This window comes from Myotis brandtii, unplaced genomic scaffold, assembly GCF_000412655.1.
Source record: "Myotis brandtii unplaced genomic scaffold, ASM41265v1 scaffold144, whole genome shotgun sequence".
Lineage (NCBI taxonomy): Eukaryota > Metazoa > Chordata > Mammalia > Chiroptera > Vespertilionidae > Myotis > Myotis brandtii.
The window spans coordinates 1,432,208-1,453,173 of record NW_005355159.1 but is presented as its reverse complement, the minus strand read 5'-3'; the positions used below and the strand labels follow the sequence as shown (position 1 = coordinate 1,453,173).

General features: G+C 38.7%; 1 protein-coding gene across 6 annotated transcripts in view; it reads right to left on the bottom strand.

Annotated features, from left to right (window-relative positions):
- Positions 1-20,966, bottom strand: part of CSNK1G1 (casein kinase 1, gamma 1) — a 151,073-nt gene that overhangs the window by 28,955 nt on the left and 101,152 nt on the right. For 5 of the 6 annotated variants that reach the window (XR_001361075.1, XM_005861063.2, XM_005861065.2 and 2 more), the window contains exons 5-10: positions 18,463-18,614; positions 16,889-17,123; positions 11,663-11,748; positions 8,959-9,043; positions 8,536-8,684; positions 7,573-7,677 (exon numbers count right to left, since the gene is read on the bottom strand). Coding sequence is in view for 5 of the 6 variants with exons in the window: in XM_005861063.2 (XP_005861125.1) it covers positions 7,573-7,677; positions 8,536-8,684; positions 8,959-9,043; positions 11,663-11,748; positions 16,889-17,123; positions 18,463-18,614 (812 nt within the window). In the remaining variant the exon portion in view is untranslated. The remainder of the gene's footprint in view (positions 1-7,572; positions 7,678-8,535; positions 8,685-8,958; positions 9,044-11,662; positions 11,749-16,888; positions 17,124-18,462; positions 18,615-20,966) is intronic. The other variant, XM_014535461.1, reaches the window with a different exon arrangement.

The window sequence follows — 20,966 nt, the reverse complement described above, 5'->3', positions numbered from 1 at the left end:
GATTTTTAAAAAATATATATTTTTTATTGATTCAGAGAGAAAGGGAGAGGGAGAGAGAGATAGAAACATCAATGGTGAGAGAGAATCATTGACTGGCTGCCTCCCGAGCTAACAACCCGGGCATGTACCCTTGACTGGAATCGAACCTGGGACCCTTCAGTCCGCAGTCTGATGCTCTATCCACTAAGCAAAACCAGCTAGGGCCTGGCCATGATTTCTGATGTTCCTCAGGGGATGAGCATATTCTGTAAGAAGGCAGCTGTATTAATCTGCTTGTTATATACTCATATAAAAGAGGGGATTTGTTTTATACTGCTTCACATTCGAGAGAATCAAAAGCTACCCAAAATATACCTACCTCCTCCAATTATTTCTATCAACAGAGGTTCAGATGTTTCATTTTCCAAAATAAGACTGGTTTATAACACAATCAACTATTTTATATAACTTATTGGCAGTATCCATATCCTCAGAGAACTTAGTCTCATTTATTCTCACTACTAGAGCTTTGGGGATAAATCTGTTCTTCTAATATTATCTCTAACTAATATCTATTAGTAATAGCTTCTTCAGTTCTCTCTACAACTTTTTTATTTTTTTTGTAATACTGAAGAATACTAAAACGTCTAAACTACTATACAGAACTGTCAGTTCTCAAAAAATTTAAATGCTTAAAAATATCAAGACATTTATAATCCATTGGGTGTTGTTTTGAGTTCTATGATACATGTTCAATGCAATTACTTCTCTCATGAATGCTCTGTTTTGCCTTTTATTTAATTTTTTAAATGTTTTTATTGATTTTAGAGAGAGGAAGGGAGAGGGAGAGAGAGAGAGAAACATCAATGATGAGAATCACCGATCAGCTGCCTCCTGAACACTCCCCATTGGGGACCAAGCCAGCAACCCGGGCATGTGCCCTTGACCAGAATGGAACCTGGGACCCTTCATTCTGCAGGCTGACACTCTATCCACTGAGCCAAACTGCCTAGGGCTCAAATTCTTATTGGAGACAAAGATACTATTCTGAAGCAAAGGCAGGCAAAACAACTTTCTCCTGTGTAGCAAACAAATCACTCAATCCTATTCTTTATATAAAGGTATTTTGAAAAATTAGTTTTTATTACATTAACAAAGAATTTTATCTACTTCACTTTACTGCTCCCATAATATGTTAAAAGTTGCCATCTACACAGAACATTTTGGCCTCCCTTGCCAGTCTTCTAGACCTCATTTTATAGTCTTCAACTATAATAAACAAGAATAGAGACTGAAGAGTACCAAAGGTTAGCAACAAATACACTAGATTATATATTCTCTCTTACCACACTTCCAAAATAAATTTTTTTTTTTAATGTAGTGGGGGTAAGCTGAGAAAAAAAGAATGGGGCAGGAAGAATGGTAAAGGAAGCCCCTTAATAAATTTTGGGAATATAATAAACCTTAGATATGAAATGAAAAAAAGTAGGCAAGGTGCCCTAACCGGTTTGGCTCAGTGGATAGAGTGTCGGCCTGTGGACTCAAGGGTCCCAGGTTCAATTCGGTCAAGGGCATGTACCTTGGTTGTGGGCACATCCCCAGTGGGGGGTGTGCAGGAGGCAGCTGATCGATGTTTCTCTCTCATCGATGTTTCTAACTTTCTTCCTCTCTGTAAAAAATCAATAAAATATATTAAAAAAAAGTTGGCAAGGTTATTTAAATACATACTTTAACAAAAATTTCCTTCTATTAAGCTTCTTCTATTAAGGAATTGATGAAAATGCTTAAAGTTCTGAAAGAGCAGGAAGCCTGTACATCCTAGTGAATGCAATATTAAAAAAATTTTTTTTAATTGATTTCAGAGAGGAAGGGAGAGAGAGAGAGAGAAACACCAATGATGAGAGAGAATCATTGGTCGGCTGCCTCCTGCACGTGCTAACACGGGGGATCAAGCCTGCAACCCAGGCATTTGCCCTGACTGGGAATTGAACTGTGATCTCCTGGTTCATAGGGTGATGCTCAATGACCACTGAGCCATGCCGGCTGGGCTAGTTAATGCAACATTCTATCCTATATAATAAAAGCCTATATACTAAGTGTCAGATTGTCCAGTTGGCTGTTCAACCAATCAAAGTGTAATATGCTAATGATATGCTAAGGCCACTCAACCACTCGCTATGATGTGCACTGACCACTAGGGGGCAATCGAATAGCCACTATGACGTGCACTTACCACTAACCAGTAGGTTAGCTTGCTGCTGGGGTCCGGCTGATCAGGACTGAGTGAGACGGGCCAGACATGCCCTGGGGCCCTCCTGTGGCTCCTCACCGGCTGGCTAACCTCCCACGTCCCTCCCCGGCCCCAATCATGCACTGGTGGGGTCCCTCGGCCTGGCCTGTGCCCTCTCGCAATCTGGGACCCCTCAGGGGATGTCAGAGAGCCAGTTTCAGCCTGATCCCGCAGGCCAGGCCGAGGGACCCCACTGGTGCACGAATTCATGTACCGGGCCTCTGGTATTTAACAGATTTTCCTATGCCAGGCAGAGGTTATTCCATGTAACCCACTGGGATCTTTCTGACTGGATCTAGCTTTTAGAAACATTTATTCTATACAACCTCATGATTTAATTAGTTTTCTAGCCAGGTAAAATGAATGTTCAAAAAATGTTCTTAAGCATCTGATATTAAAATAGTTTTTTAAAAAAAACAATCTTAAAAAATAAGTATTTATTGATTTCAGAGAGAGGAAGGGAGAAAAACATCAACGATGAGAGAGAATCATCAATTGGCTGCCTTCTGCACTCCCCCTACTGGGGATCGAGCCTGCAACCCCCAGCATGTGCCCTGGGTTGACATTCAACCACTGTTGGATTTGTCTTTTAAAACTATTTTAATAGCTCAGTCGATGTGGCTCAGTGGTTGAGCATCGAACCATGAACCAGAAGGTCACGGTTTGATTCCCAGTCAGGGCACAAGCCTGGGTTGCAGGCTCGATTTGGGATCTATTAGTGCACCTAGGAACCAAAGAGTACTCAAGTCAATATACCTACAACCAGCAAAGCAATTTCTCCCTGAAAATTCTCGTTGTGATGGAGAACTAACACAAATGCCTGAGCTTATTTCGCAGCAAGAACCTGCTGTGTTTTTATAAACCCTTTCCCTTGAGCATATAATCCAGCCCTGTTCTGGCTACCAAGTGAGGCAGAATACCTCTTTTTAGAAATAGAAAACATATAGGAAGAAAAGTTTCAAATTTATTTTTCATGGGAAATTAAATAAAAATCTATATTTTAAACAAATATCTAATTTAATTAATTTCTGCTCCTCATTTGATAGATCCATTCATTCATTCATTCAATTACCAAGTGCCTACAATTCCAGACATTGTTTTATGTATTAGAGATATAGTAGCAAATAAAACAACAAAAAATCTCTGCCTTTAAGACTTGTATTTGAGAGAAGCCCCCAAAAGGTTAAATAGTCTATGGCAGTGGTTCTCAACCTTCTGGCCCTTTAAATACAGTTCCTCATGTTGTGACCCAACCATAAAATTATTTTCGTTGCTACTTCATAACTGTAATGTTGCTACTGTTATGAATCGTAATGTAAATATCTGATATGCAGGATGGTCTTAGGCGACCCCTGTGAAAGGGTCGTTCGACCGCCAAAGGGGTCGCGACCCACAGGTTGAGAACCGCTGTTATGGCCACAGTCTTGGGATAAGCTACAATCAAGTTCTGAGCTCTTCCACTTTCTCCTCCTACTCTAAGTATGGGACCAAGCAGAGCCTGTTAACCCCCATGCTCACTTCTCTACCACACAATTGATGGGCAGATTTACCCAGAAAAAAGAGGCTCTTTAGGCATTATCATCAATGTCACGTCCATGCCTTGATTCCCAAATAGCTCTCTGGTTTTCTTTCAAGAGCCATCCTCTGCCTATTAGCCATCTTCAGCTGGAATGCACTGCTAGTATTTCAAACCTAAGACGCCTAAATTCACCCCAGCTGGTTTGGCTTAGTAGATAGAGCGTCGACCTGCAGACTGAAGGGTCCCAGGTTTGAGCCCAGACGAGGGCACATGCCCAGGTTGTGGGCTCGATCCCCAGTAGGGGTTGTGCAAGAGGCAGCCAATCAATGATTCTCGCTCATCATTGATGTTTCCATCTTCCTCTCTGAATTCAATATTTTTTTTAAAAAAAAAGATGCCTAAATTCAACCCCAAATAAGTTTCTCCCCCAACTTTCCCATTTCTAGATATAGTATCACCACCCTCCTAATTATCCAGGCTTGAAACCTCAGAAACAGCTCTGACTCATCCTTCTCCCCTCAACCCTGACATACATGTGGGCTGCTAATTCTGGTAGGTTATATCCCTGTATCACTTTTCTACTACAGGCCAGCAACGGCCCCTTTACCTCTCAAGGGAGCTCACTGTCATCTGATTGTTCTGCATGCTGGCTGCCGGGCTATTACTACCTTCTGCGCCAAAAGATTTCTAAAGCAAAGTTTTGATCATATCACTCCTCTGCTCCCAAACCATTAGTACTCAATCCTCACCACAGCCCAGCATGCCAGGAGCTTCATTCAATGGCTCCAACCTACGTTCCTAGCCCGTCTCCTGAATCACACCACATGTTACAGCAGAGGAACTAGATAATGTGCTGTTCCTCGTATTTCCCTCTTTGCTTGAAATAACTCTTTCGTTTCCACTTAATTCTCCTGAGAGCATATCAACTACAGCTTCTTTCATGAAACTCTTTGTCATGCTCAGACTGGATAAAATGTCTCCTTTTTCCAACCCCTGATGATGCTAATTTGTGACTTGGGAACCTGATCCGTTCTGCCTTCTGTTATAGTTATCTGGCTCCTTGGCTTATCTGCTTGTCAGTTCTTTGAGGACAAGGACCCTTCTTACCCTGGTATCCCCAGGACATACTTTCACATAGTAGGTCCTCAGATTTACTGAGTCAAAGTTGCTGAAAAACATATTCATTGTCACCTTTAAAGTAAAGTTAATATCTTTCGATCTCAAGGAGAGATTTTATTTTCTTCTTTTGCTGATTTCAAAACTTGAAGCGAATTAGTATAAAAAAATCATATGGCTTTCATTCCCTAAACTCATAAAAGGGACTTATTTAGCTGTAATTAAAAAAAAAAAAAAGCCTAAGAAAACAACCCTAGTGATGGAATATAAGACATGAGACCACAAACTAAACACAGTGTAAAGGCTTAACAGACACTAGAAATCCATTTGCCCACAGTGCGCAGGGCAGAAAGAATTCTACCCAGCAAGGATTCAGAATCCTGCTGGGAAGGAGGTGTAAAATTTGCGTTAATAAGGGGAAATTCAATCCCTCAGCAGCCATGGGATTCTACAAATCCTGCAAGGGGGGAAAATCAGAGATCTTCAGATTAAACTCTTCAAAACCAAGCTTATCACCTTTCAGATGAGATTTCCTAATTATATACAATAGTTTAATGACATTTCAGTTAAAAGTACATTGAAATTCACTGTCCTTTCTCAGATACTAGGTATGACCTCATTTTCTACTCTGGCAATTTAAGTTTTCAACCATCTCTTGTTCCCATATGTTTAAAATCCATTCAAAACAGCAGCACTGATTATGAATTCACTGAAGAAGAAAAGACCAGGGAAACCAAAGGGACCCACATGTTTTAGTTTTCAAATATTCAAAAAAACATGAGTAGGCAGATATGTTGATTAGACTTCACTAACTACTTACATTTATTTATTTTTCCATATCCTTTCTATTTAAATGCATTTTCCTTTTTTAAAGGTACATTTCAATAAATGCATTTTCATTATACAGTAATATAACTTCATTATAGAATAGTTTAGAAAAATATCCACACTACCTCTTCCAAAACTAATTCTGTTAAATACTTTGGCATTATCTCTTCCCACTGATTCTCTCATCTTCCCTTCCCCTGAGGGGAAATTTTGAGGCACTCCTAATGTAGTATTCTGATTTCCCCTTATACAAACCATAAACATTTTCAGATTGCTACAAGTTTTCCTAAATATTCTTTTAAGTGACTATATAATATTTACAAGTCACTTTATTATAACCCAGGGTATTTGATAAAGGATTTGAGATGGATCCATAATTATTCCCTTATACTTGGATAGGTGGGTCATTTCTAAAATTTTACTTCAAATGACATTGCGACAGTTTTATACACAAAACTTAATCTATATTTTGGGTTAATTGTGATTGATTCCAAGAGTAAAGATTATTCTATTAGAGAGGACAGTAAGTTTATCAAATTACTTTCTAGAGTATTTGTAACAATTTGCAAAGTGAAGAGCAATGTATGAGAGTGTCAGTTTAACTGTGTACTTAACTATGTTTTTTTAAAAAAGGGGGCAGGAGAGAGAGGGCTAACCGCAAAGGTCAATAGTACTGTGTTGTTAACAGAATTCAGTCAGATACAATTCTTAGCCAACTACCTTGATCAAAGCATGTAACTATGTACCCAATTAGGGTACAGAGTTTGCTAAACCCCATCTTTTTTTCTTACCTACGATCTAATACATAATTTCCTCCCTTTATACTTTCCTTAACCACCAAGCCACACATTTGCCAAGAGTATGTACTTATTGGTGAGTCTATCTATATTTTGTATGTACTTCACTGTAACGAGTACATATGTATTATTTCTATATGCTATTTTTAACCTATGTTCTTGCACAGTTGCATTTGTGAGATGATAAGTGTGGTTGTTATTTTATTGTAAAAGTATCTGTGAATATAAAAAAGTGAGGTTAGGAGGGGAAACAAGCTAATTTGATAGGTGCTAAGATTATGTGTGTGGGGGTGTGCATGCACACGTGTATATGTTTACTTATTTATTATTCTTTGTTTATTTGCCTACTGGAGTCCTCATTTTTCTTTTAGCAATATACTATGATATAAAGATATTCATTATACTCACTTCCCAATCAGTTTCTCCTTTTTTTAAATGTTGTCAAATTTGTTTTTGTGTATGTGCTTGCCTCCTCTGTCTTTAAGGCTAAGAGAAGCCTCTCATCCAGACCACTAGTTTCCCAAACCATGAGCATTGAAAAAGAGATGACATGGCCTTCTGAGGAGTGGCCTAAAGCAAAGCTGAGTCTTCATTCATAATTCTAGAGTTAGCCTGAGTACAAGGACAGGAGTGGAGTGGAGGTGCCAGTTCATTCCCAGGTTGCAGCTGGAAGTCCGAATTACCCATCCTTCCTAATCAGCAAGGAAAAACCAGCATTGGCAAGAGCTACACACTGGAGTGTCGATGAGACCCCAAGTGGGCTAGCCTGTACATCCTGTATGTCCAGTAGGTCCTTTCAGCCAACAGATTCGACAGGCCCAGATTCTCTAGAGTGGATGCTTACTGTAAGGCACTTGGCTGCATCTCAGTGCCATTACACAAACTCTGAGGGATGCTAGAATGCCACACCATACCAGTGAAAACTGGCAAGGTCTTTGTCTTTAATTTCAATACGTACACTTAAATAGAGAAGCTGAAGAATTTGGGTGTTAACATTAGCCACAAATAAAGGGAATGTCTGAAACAATGAAGGTCCAACACACCTGATTTCGTAGAGGCTGTTGTGATGGCCGATCCCTGTGTGTGTGGCTTTCTCGAGTTATTGCAGATGCACCAGAATCTACATGAACTGACCCTACTGGAGTAGGCTGGAAAAATATAACACAAAGTCAAATGGAGAAAACAGGTCCCACTTAATGCCTCTGCAAAGGACTGCATCATTCAAATTCTACTAGAATAGTAGTAATTATTATTTTCAGCCACCAAGGGCAATTTCAAGGTCTTCTTGTCTTCTCTGTTTGCTTATCTGCAAAAGGGATGCAGCTTGGTCCTCAATACTTCATTGGAGAGTAGTAGCTTACCTTTGAAAATAAAAAAACATCCTGCGGTGATGTCTGTTAGCATGCTCTTGTGCCCTGTGACCCCTGGCCAGAAGAGCAAATTCAAAAGTGTCCTATGGTGCTAGGTTACAACCCTACAGAAGTCAAGCACCTTAACATCTTATGTAGCACCAGCTTCTGTATCATTCAAATGAAAATTCTTCTTAAAAACTGGCTTAATGCCCCGGCCAGTTTGGCTCAGTGGATAGAGCATCAGCCTGCAGACTGAAGGGACCCGGGCTTGATTCTGGTCAAGGGCACATGCCGGTTGTGGGCCTGAACCCCAGTAGGGGGCATGCAGGAGGCAGCCGATCAATGATTCTCTCTCATCATTCTCTCTCCCTTCCTCTCTGAAATCAATAAAAAAAATATATTTTTTAAAAAACTGGCTTAACTTCTGGTCTCTTATGACATACTGGTCATAACCTTAAAAACATATAAGGGAGTAATTCCTACTTCCTAACTCTAGTAAGAGCAATCTATGGCATCTTCCTGAAAACGTTGGTAAATGTAAAGTTTACAGTCAAAGGAATGTTTCCCCCTATAGATTTAAGCAGAAAGTCTGGCAAGGAAAGGGATGAGGTAGTGCTGGTCTGATGTGAGGAGGTAGATAAAAAGGATACTCACAATAGGCCTCCCGACCCAATCGTAGGCGTAGTCAAAGGTGTAACCTTTCCTTTCAAAGAGGTCTGTGAAGAGGGTCCGTAAGTACTCATAGTCAGGTTTTTCAAAGAAGTCTAATCGCCTGACATATCGCAGGTAGGTTGCCATCTCCTCTGTTAGAAAAGAGGTGGAAGGCCACGCTCATTAACCGAATGCTTCGCATGGGCAGAAGCTCTGGGCCAAGCAAGGACTATTGTACAGACTATTTGACACGGTGTTTTCTTTATGGACCAAATGAAAGTGACATCACCTATCTTGAGCTAAATAACAATAAAAGAAACTAAGTTTTTTTCTGGGGAGCACCTTTATCTAGAGATCCCAAGTCATAATCTTCACCTACTTGAAAGCTTTATTCACATTTGCTGGAGTGTCCTTTTAGCATCTCACCTGGAAAGTTTTCACAGAGTGCTTCAATGGGAGTATTCCTTTTGGTGTCACCAATTTTTTGATATCTCTCTTTTAATGTATCAGCCTGCAGAGAGTAAAAAAAGTTATTTGGAAAGAGGTCTAGTATGTTTGGGAACAGAATGGTTGTTTCACTCAAATTGGCAGGATTTATTAGGTATTTTTTAAAATTATTTTTCTAACATTAATAAGAAATGTAGTAGAGATGATGTATTTAAATATGTACATAACATCTGCTGTGTTCTAGAACATTTACTTGAAAATATATTTAGTAGTCTCAGATAAACACCATCAATGAGACAAGTGGCCAGAATAAGAAGATAAAAATACCATGTAGCAATATTTTCAGAATTGCAGAAGCTTAGTAATCTCCCAGGGCCACTGGGGATCAAAAGTGACTCAGCCTTGCCATGGCTGGCGTGGCTCAGCTGGTTGGAGTGTCATCCCATACACCAAAAGGTGATGGATTCGGTTCCTGGTCAGAGCACATGACCAGATTGTGGGTTCGATCCATGTGCAGGAAGCAACCAGTAGATGTTTCTCTCTCTCCCTCTTCCTCTCTCTGGAATCAATTTTATTTATTTATTTTTAAAATATATTTTATTGATATTTTTTACAAAGAGGAAGGGAGAGGGATAGAGAGTTAGAAACATCAATCAGCTGCCTCCTGCACACTCCCTACTGGGGTTGTGCCCGCAACCAAGGTACATGCCCTTGACCGGAATCGAACCTGGGACCCTTCAGTCCGCAAGCCAACGCTCTATCCACTGAGCCAAACCAGTTAGGGCTGGAATCAATTTAAAAAAAAATGATTCAGTATTCCCCTCCTTAGATCAGCTCTATGATAAGATTAAAAATACTCCTAAATCCAAGTGGGGACAGATAGATAAATGGCTCTATATCATACTTACTGAAAAAAAAACCAAGAAATAGAAAACAATGTGTTTCTATAGTGAGGTTCCAGAGGGAAAAAATGTTATCTATGATATAGGCATGGCTAACAGATAGGTTTGATATATGTCAGTGGCTCAAAGCAGGCAAGTCTGGTTTGCTCAGGACTATAGACTGAGGGCTCCTGGAGCTTGGACCGATAATGTGGTCTCAAGGCAGTCTCTTGAGGCTCTACCTAGCCTGCTGTACCCAGCTTTAAGCAATAATGTTCTAAAGTAAATTGGAAAAATTTTAGATCTATAACTATCACTAAAATGATTTATGGGCTGTGAGAAAGTTTCAAGAAGCAATTAATAAAATACATACTAGCATATGAATGCATTATTTGGCTACATAATGAGCAAATAGGATGTGAAACTATATGACAACTGTCAATATTAATGAGAAGATATATATGACTAGAAGACCATGGAGGAGATGTTAGAGGAAGTTAAGGGAAAAGAAATATCTTCCCAAAGGGAAGTAGAAACCTTACTTTTCAGGACCATGTTCTAGGACACAGCAAAATCAACCATTCTGCCCTCTTGGGGTGGTGAAGTATCCAAAGCTACTGATTACGTTTCTTTCCATACTAACACGTTGATATAATTTTTTAAAATATATTTTTTAATGATTTCAGAGGCAGGGAAAGGTAGAGAGAGATAGAAGTATCAATGATGAGAGAGAATCATTGATCGGCAGCCTCCTGCATGCCCCCTACTGGTGATCGAGCCTGCAACCCAGGCATGTGCCCTTGACAGGAATCGAACCTGGGACCCTTCAGTCCGCAGGCCAATGCTCTATCCACTGAGCCAATGTTGTTATAATTTACAGCTCAAAAATATATCTCACATTTTACTAACTAGTGGGATTTAGCATGGGTTAGAAGCTTAGCATTGTCTTGTCTACAGCCAAAGGCACAGTCATTATAATGGTTATATTTATAATTAACTAGAGGCCCAATGCATGAAATTCATGCAAGAGTAGGCCTTCCTTTTCCTAGCTGCTGGCATCAGCTTCCCTCTGGAACCCGGGACCCAGGCTTCCCTCGCAGCCCCTGCTTCATCTGGAAGGCCGTTTGGAAGGACATCCGGACTAATTAGCATATTATGCTTTTATTATTATAGATAATTAACTCTAATAGAAATGTACTGTATTGACACCTACCAAAAGAAGGCTATTTAAACTACATGGTTCACAAGGAATGACTATTGTCTGCATAGGCATTTATTCAATAAAACACTTGAACAGCAACATTAAACCTGGATTTTTGTTTTCGTTTAGGTGAGCACTCAGCTTATATAGGATGAACAAATATTTCCAGTTCCCCTTAGGGACACACCCAGCCCTGCTGGCCTTGCTGGTAAAATGGTAGCAGCTGCTGTCACCAATTTGTTCCAGAAATTCCTCAACACACTGGGAACACTCATCTTGCTACATAATGGTAGTGGAGGAGGCATACTGACAGAGAGGAAAGCAGCACTGCCAAGGCTGGGAGGGAACAAGGGAAGAGATTATGGAAAATCCAAAAACAAGGAAGAAGGATTCAGATGGGGAAGAAGACAAATGGGAGCAAAACAGAGCTTCCAAAGCCCAGGTGAGCATTTACAATATAGACTAACGTAACCAGTCCTTGCTTCTCATCTCTCTAGCCAATCATTCCCCTTTGTGCTTCTTGCAGACATCAAATCAGCAACCCCTTCATTACCAACTGAATATTGAAACAAAGTCCTCCACTGAGCACTTTCAAGGATACCTTGAGTCCTTGCCAGGGCAGGCTGCCTCGAAGGAAATACATGAACATATGGCCCAGAGCTTCCAAATCATCCCTCCGGCTTTGCTCTAAAAGGGAAGACAGATCACACATTACATTTATAGTTAATAAAGTAGAAAGGCCCTTAAAACCAAGCAGTCCGTTCAGTAACTCTTCTGCTCTGGAAAGTCTCGCTTATTAATTCTTTATCTAAATCAGGGATAGTATTTTAGATCAAGACAGAAAAACAATGTGTGCTCCTCTACCTAGAAGTATTAAGAGAAAAGAGCAAATCCTAAACTAAAATCAAGTCCAAATTACTAAACAGTGAGTAACCACCCCTCATTCAATGCTGTCAGCTTCCTGAAAGTAAGATATCTTAAATGAAACCTTATTTTCAGTGTATGGGCTATAATTATCCTTGGTTACCATCAGAGAAGGTGAGCAGCAGACTAGCAGCTGAAGCTGTTGAAACCATCCATTTTGGGTAGGCCTGTGAAGCCACAAGCTGCAGAATGCCTAGCATACATGGCTAGTGCTTTTTGTCATAAAAATTAATATCAAATTTTAACTTCATATAATAGAACATCAATGTATAATCTCTCAGCTCCATTCTATTTGTACTATGTTCTATAACTACCTTAAGAAAAATTACTAAGGTGCCCTGTATGGCACCTTATAGGAGTCCAGCATTCTGGGAGCATATATATAAGACAAATTGCTGGTTTTTTTCTTTCTTTTAACTGTAATGATTAAAATGGTAAAGAACTGCAGAATAGTTGATAAAAAATTATAACTGCATCTCAGAAAACATCCTATTTCACCTTTGGTTGTCAGACTGAATTTAAGTAGTATACACCTCCATTTCTAATTTGCCAATTATGGTTCATCTCAGACATTTTATGTGTTTATTTTTCAGAATCAAGTTTAGGGCTTTATAAAAAAAAATTACAGAAGCAAGACTAAGGGGCTACCTTACATTTGACTGTGCTTTCACTGTGCAGAAAGTAAAACCCAGGAGTCAAGGAGGCTGGGAAAGCTATTCAACTAACTCAAAATACCACAGCACAACATGTTTAAATGCTGCCACCAATCATGGGAAATTTGCATGAAAAAGAGTGAATAGTACTCCTCAAAAGAGAAAAACAAAGAAAAGGAAACTTTCTAAGTTTTGCTGTTTGAAGGAGGCTTTAGGAAAGGGGGTCACTAATGGGAAGGAGGTTTTCGGAAAGGTGGTCACTAAAGGCACCCTGATGAGATATAAAAATAACATAAAATTGAGTACATCAACTGAAATGATCTTAAAAAGAATAAAATAAACCAGGAGCTTTTGTCTACTCGGCTTGCCTGAAGTTTGCAATAAATTTTATTCGCAATTGAAAACAAAAAGCCATTACACAAAAGCAGAGTTTGTTAACAGAACTTAAAGATAAAACAAATTAAAAAAAGAAGAGGCAGGTTCAATCGAGGCCTCCCAGAAATCAGGGCAGATAGAGAAATCACACCCTGCAGTTTCTCACACTACATCACACTTACTCATCAGCTCTCCATTTTTATATTCACTTCCTGTAACAAGAGGCCCCTTGGTAATAAAAAAATTCACTGGATAAATGGCTGCACTTTAGTTAGTTGAGCACAAGAGGGCGAAACTCTCCACATTTTCAATATTGATCAGCCCTACAGAAAAAGACTTTCTTTTCCCAGCAAAGACCATTCATTATAAAAATGAGATAAAAAAAATAAATAAACATTAAGCCCACTGGAATAAGTAATTTTCAAAAACTGAGAACCATGAAAAATAGCTGTGGAATATGCGATAATAGGAAAAACAATAGTTCTGAGTCAAGTCATCTAGCTCTTGACCCATCCTTTTCATTTATTTAATCCATGTGAAATTCAGCATGATCAAGTCATCTACTTTGGGCCTAAATTTCCTCATTTGAAAATAAAGTGGTTGACTTAGTCAGTGGTCGGCAAACTGCGGCTCGCGAGCCACATGCGGCTCTTTGGCCCCTGAGTGTGGCTCTTCCACAAAATACCGACTTCTGCGCATGGGCCACAAAGTTTCAATCGCACAGTACATGCTTGCCTGCACGTGGTATTTTGTGGAAGAGCCACACTCAAGGGGCCAAAGAGCCACATGTGGCTCGCGAGCCGCAGTTTGCTGACCACGGAGGTAATCTGAAAAGTCATTTTCCAGCTCTAAAATAACCTATGATAATTTAAGCCATTAGGACCTATCAAGAAAAAAAAAAATGAAAACCAGAGCCATGCTTTATTTCCATATTTCTTTGAACATTCTAATTCAAGTCAGTATTCTCACACGCCCTTATTTATTCATGCAAGATATTTTCATTTTAAAGAAGAAAGATTTCAATGCCAGTGAGAACAGTAGGACATAAAATTTTTCCACACCATAAAGGCTTGCTTTCAACCAATCAGAAAGATGTGCTTAGTTTACATGCACCACATCCCTGATTTTAGGTCAAATACATTTTGTTGTAGGAAAGGGGCTGGATTGCCCAGTGTTCTCACCCTAACTTCAATGACTAAAGACTACTTAAATGGGCTACCTTAACTAGGGCTTAATCAGTGGGGAACGTGGCTAACCTCATGTGGCAAGATCAGGTTTAGGAAGCATCTTTCCTCACAAAATTATTGGCAATTCTCTCCAAGTCATTTGAAAATACACTTCCCTTTTTCTTCATTACAACATAAAGGATGCTACACATTTAAAAATTTATGTGTTTATTTATCAGAATCAAGTTTAGGGCTTTATCATTCATGATTTCAACTCAAGTTATATCACACTACTTTGTACTGTCATTTTTACTCTTTGCTAATACTAATAGGACAGAGTTCCTTGAGACCCTGGTCAGAGTTTAAAGGGCATTTGACAACCTTCTATATGTATTCTCTGAGGTACTGTAAGGATAAAATATGGTGACAGGTTGAATTGGACCTGAAAAACTGTGGAACTAGGAAGTCAAAGTTTGGAGATAAACTCTAAGTTCCAATAGAAATGGCTACACCAAGAATGAAGAAACCTAGTCTGACAAAAGTGGATGCTTAAAACATTTTGTTGAATAAATAAGTGGTAATTACCATTACAGAGTCTTTACTACTATCAGACACTATGTTAAACACTTTATATGCATTTTCTCACACAAACCTATAATATAAAGTTTATCATACCCATTTCATAGATTAAGATAACTGAGGCTGAGGGAGGAAGGTTACTGGACCAAAATCACATAGTTTTAAATGAAAAAGCCAAGATTTGTATCCATTTTTCTTAACCTTATTCAAATATAACACATACTCACTCCTCCCCTTGTCTGTACTTGCCTTTCCTGACAAGAATAATAAAGGCAGAAGACAAATTGCTGAGCCCAGGAAGCATACACTGGAACAATAATTTCCAGTCTCAGTAAAACCAAGCAATTATGACTTTACTATTTACAACACAGTCTGTCTCCTTGTAAAAAGGAAGAAGGAAATATTGAGCACTATGCAAGAGACCTGTGTTACATACATTACCCATTCAATCTTCAAAGCATCCTTGTGAAATATTAGTTTTATTTTACAGATAAGTTTCAGGGATATTAAGAAAATTATCCAAAGTGACACTGATAATAAGTAGCAGAGATTCTAGTCTAATTTTAAAGTATTACTGCCGAAACCGGTTTGGCTCAGTGGATAGAGCATCGGCCTGCGGACTGAGGGGTCCCGGGTTCGATTCCGGTCAAGGGCATGTGCCTGGGTTGCGGGCACGTCCCCAGTGGGGGATGTGCAGGAGGCAGCTGGTCGATGTTTCTCTCTCATCGATGTTTCTGACTCTCTGTCTCTCTCCCTTCCTCTCTGTGAAAAATCAATAAAATATATATATATAAAAAAAAGTATTACATTTAGTTAAATGAGGATTTCCATGTGGTTACTGAAAAAATTCTGACAGCATTCATGATTTCAACTAAAGTTGTATCACACTACTTTGTAATGTCATTTTAATCTTCGCTAATACTAATTCATATCTGAATACCTGTACAGTTTATAAGGCAACTTTGTAGCTATTTATCTTAGTCTTTAAAATACATATTAGTGAAAAAAATACTTATTAGTGTACCACAGTTCATTAATATTTAAACACCTGATATAATTAGCTATGTCTATGATTATGAAACTTGATAATATTCCATTTATATGTCTACTCTCTAGGGTGGTGATTTCCAAACATTTTTTTTTCAATCACTGTGGAACTTGTCTCCAAACAGAATCTTCCATGAAAGAACAATATATAAAACATATAAAAAGGAAAGCTTTTCTGGACCTGCTGAGAAGGCTTCCACTGTTCTTTAGGCTTCTCTCACAAAAATTCTCCTCTGGACCATTTCCTCTCACAAATAAGGCCTTTTGCCTTGATTAGAGCTTTATGAAATATTTGTGCAAACTATCATGTATAAAATGTAAGATTCATGGAAAAGCAAATATATTTTCACTGAATAAGACATAACCTCTTCCTTAAAGAATTATTCATGGAATTATGCACAGTGAACAGAAGACTAATTCATGTTTTAGTGAAGCACTCTTTCCCAAAGCTGATGTCATATACAAGGTCATCCATACCAAACTCATCACTAAACTTATTCCAATACTACCACCTTAATACAGTAAGTCTATTACCCACACTGCTAAAAAATTAAACATTTGGAAACACAGCAAGGTTGACCCTGGGACACGGGGTGTAATACCTTAACTAATAAAGAATTTTTAAAAAAATCTATATATAACTTTTGACTCCCCAAAAACCTAACTACTAATAACTTACTGTTGACTAGAAGTTTTACCAGTAACATAGTTAATTAACACATATTTATATGTATTATATGTTATATTCTTACAATGAAGTAAGCTATAGCAAAGAAATTAAGAAAATTATCAAGAAAATACATTTACAGTGTTCATAGAAAAAAAACCATATAAGTGGATCTGTGAAGTCAAACCCATGTTTTTCAAGGGCCAACTGTATAAAGAATTAAAATCCTTAAGTTGTCCAACAGGATACTCAGGAAAGTCATTAACTTACCATCTTAAGTTCTCAAGTATAAAAATCCACTTACCATGTGAAGCAATAAGAATCACAAGTTGTAATGCACAATGGGGACAAAGTATTATTAGAATAAAAGTTGTTTTAAAAAGCTGCCCTATTCATGGAGCAGGAAATAAACACACCTTTGCCAAGATGCGTGTTGATAGACATATATCTTGCAGTTCCAGTTAAACTTTTGTGTTCCCTGTAAGGTATATGTTTTTTGGTTTCAGGGTCTATGTATTCCTTAGCCAGTCCAAAGTCTATAATGTGTATAACATGCTCTTTCTTATTGCCTTGCCGGCCAATCAGGAAGTTCTCTGGCTTGACATCTCGATAAATGAGATTCTTTGAGTGCACATATTCCATTCGAGAAAGCTGAAAGAGAAAAAACAATGATGTAAATACTCTAAACAAGTCTACTGAAAAAATACATGAAAACATTTGCTTTATCAGCCCAAGGTTTTACTTACTGAAATGAAAATAAAACTAATTTCTTCTTCACCACCCAGAGTCACTTTACTCTTATCCACCAGAAAATATTTTCTGATACTAATATTCACATAACAAATCTCCAGATAAAAGAGTGGGGTAGTACAGGTCAGCTAAGCCTCATAATGTTACAATTTGCAAATGGTAAATGGAATTAAGTATTTTTATGCTATTTCAGAAAGTAAGCATTTGAGAGGCAAGAAGTATCTATGCAGAGACAGTGCATCAAACTACGTTGGCAGCCTTTGAAGACAGTGCCACTGCCACATTCACATCCTGCCCGCACCTTCCTCTCAGCTGAATAGGACGCCCCAGTTCAGCTCTCTCAGTTGTGGAAATAAGGCAAGTGAGGCCCAGAGAAGTTAATACTGGACTGATATCACAGAGCTAATTAGTAGCAAAGGTAAAGGTACGATTTATATATGAAAGTAAAATTATCCTAAAATAATAATCATAAAAGTATTTCAAATTTCATTAAGTTCATTTCTAGCTACAAAGCTTTTCTACTTACTTAATACAGAAAGGGAAGCATGGACTTTTGAATTTTGGGTTCAAAATATAAAGTCAATTTTCCAACATTTCCAAGTTTTTGCTGTAAAGTGGAGGAGACCATTACCACCTTAGTCCAATAAAGATGCATTTGCATCCTCCTCTGAGGGGCTGACAAACTTCTCAAAGGAACTATCTTTACTGCTCAAACTGGTAATGGTATGTAATTTGGTAGGAGCTGAGAGAGCTGCCTCCCTAGCTATGTCATTCTGTGAGAAGTAAAGGCCAGAGAACTAAGGCAGGTTCTTGGTCACACAATTTTGGAATCTTAATAGTTAGGGCAGTGGATTACATCTCCAAGCTCTTCTTGGATGCAACAGTAAGGGGAGAGGGAAGACATGACAAAACCTTACAGTCGTGTTTAAACCTATAAATAAAACATCTGAGAAATTATTTGCATTTGTACAACTTCACCTACTCACCCTCTTTCTTTCTAACCTAAATTATATGCTTCCACTTCAGATAAGGACAAAGTGCAAATTCTTAAAACAGATCAAAGAGCAGATGCAGCCTGACTTTTCTGGGTTAGTCCTTTTTGCCCTGGAATGCACTATCAAGCCTGTGAGTGCACATTCACTAGATGCCACTACATCTGGTCAATCACCAAAAGGGACAAAAGGATGTGTTGGGGGTTGGGGGCTGACTATCCGTTTGCAGAATAGCAATGTCAACTTACCAACTGGATGGCTATCATTAACACAGTCTTCAAAGTAAATGTTCGGTCACAGAGGTCAAACAAGTCCTCCAAGCTAGGGCCGAGGAGCTCCAGCACCATGGCATTGTATTTCCCACACGGTCCAAAGTAATATACCTGTGGGAGACCTTCACCTGAAAGCAGAGGGGAAGTGGGTGCAGAATGGAGAATACAAAAACCAAAATATGACAGCTGTATCAGCACTGAGTTATAAAGAAAGTACAATTTGTGAGATTTCCATTTTCTTTCATAATCCCTACTGGAGAACTAAACTGAGCACAACAGCATCAAAGGGAACTAATAAAGCAGTGGTTCTCAACCTGTGGGTCGCGACCCCTTTGGCGGTCGAACGACCCTTTCACAGGGGTCGCCTAAGACCATCCTGCATATCAGATATTTACATTACGATTCCTAACAGTAGCAACATTACAGTTATGAAGTAGCAATGAAAATAATTTTATGGTTGGATCACAACATGAGGAACTGTATTTAAAGGGCCAGAAGGTTGAGAATCACTGTAATAAAGGGTGGGAACGGCTAAGTCATTGCACAATTAAGTTCAAATAAGCAGTTATTTAATACCAGAGTGCAAACGGCATATCTACTGCTATATAAGACCGAGAAGGGTTCCTGATCCATTACTTGATCAGAGTGTAAACTATTCTTCCCCAAGGATGCCCAAAAGTGTACTATCATAATAGGTTCAAAAATGGCTTGCTCAAAGGCCAGACTAACAGACCCTGCTGCATTAGTTGGTTTAATTTGCATTTCCTATGCCTACTGCCAAAGCCACATGTGAAGCTGTTTGCAATTGTTTCCTCAAGGACAAATCAAATCAAACTGAAGGGGTGAGGTCACAGAGGGTACAGCCTGGCCCTCTTCTCACAGGGAGGCTCCGTAGTTTCCTGTTTTCTATTAGCTGGAGCAAAGTCAACAGACAAGGTTTGGTTACTGATAAGTAATTATAAAAGGAAAAGGGGGGAAAATACAAGGCTAGATTTCCCCCAGATTTAAAATTCATAGCTATACGAAGCCAAAATCTAGACTTTCTTACCTAAGTGGCAACTTGATAAGAAAGTGTATTGTAAATGTGAGGTATATAGTGAATATGTGTTAGATAGCACCATGTGAACAGTGATTATGAATGAGGCCCAGAACATTTTAAAAATCTGGTCTCACAGAGCACAGACACTTCCATCTTACACATTTATGTATACCATAGCCTACAGTTGCATATGATGCAGATTACTGCTTGTTTTTGCCTACAAATACCTTTATGAAAGAGACCCCCTTAGAGATCCTTTACCCATTCAGTCTGCAACACAGAAGAGGGCCTTCACCAGAACCTAACTAACCATGTTGGCACCCTGATCTTGGACTTCCAACTTCTGGAACTGTGAGAAATAAATTTCTGTGTTTATAAGCCATCCAGTATGTGTGGTATTTTGATATAACAGCCCAAATGAACTAATACAATATCTACTACTTAAAGCTTTAACCTACTGTGCCCATTATTCTCTCCAGGATAGGTCTTATATATCTGGAGTTAGCTATAATATATATGTTAAACTATTTAATGTACTGCATCAGTCTACCTTGTTCCATCTAAATACTAAACAATGAGTGTTTTCATAAATTCATTCCTACCGCAAATCATCTAATATAGTATATTCTGCTCCTGCTAGTTCCATAAATGTCCATTGAATTGTCTTTGTGCTTGTTTTGATTCTTCCTATCTCCAAAAGGAAACAGAATTTAATTTGAAAAGTCTTTTTCCCCTGTTGTTTTGAAGAACTCATTCTTTTGTTTATTTAAAATATACAAAACCTAACAGCTGTTCCCAATGAGTCCTGCCGAGAAAGCCAAAACAGAACTCTATCATGGAGACGTATTGCTTTTATTAACCAAATACATGGTAGATGGTAGTTTGGGGTTCTTTATTTTAAAATATATTTTTATTGGTTTTAGAGTGAAAGGAAGAGAGAGGGAGAGAGAAACATCAAATCACTGCCTCCCCTATGCACCCTGACCAGGGATCAAGCCCACAACCTGAGTATGTGCCTGACTGGGAATCAAACCAGCAACCTTTGGGTGCATGGATGATGCTCAACCAAATGAACCACACCAGCCAGGGCAGGAGATCTTTTAAATTTATATTCTGAATAATAGTTTTTGATGTCACTAAAATTTGGTTTTCCTAATATTTAAAGTATTGTATTCTTGAAAAACATGCTGTAGCAGATCTGTTAGTCACCTGCCCAATATCTACTCTCTTCTTTCTTAATAACAGAATTCCTAATTATAGTGAATAACAACCTTCCCAGTTATACATATCTTTCCAGCATCCCTTGATAATAGGAATGACAGGTGAGATGGAAGCAGAAATTGTTGAATGAGGTGGTTCTAGAAAAGCTCTTTCAAGGAAGATGACTCAAGTTGGAGCTATGCCCCTTCGATGATGGCTGAAGCTCCAGAAGCCAGCTAGA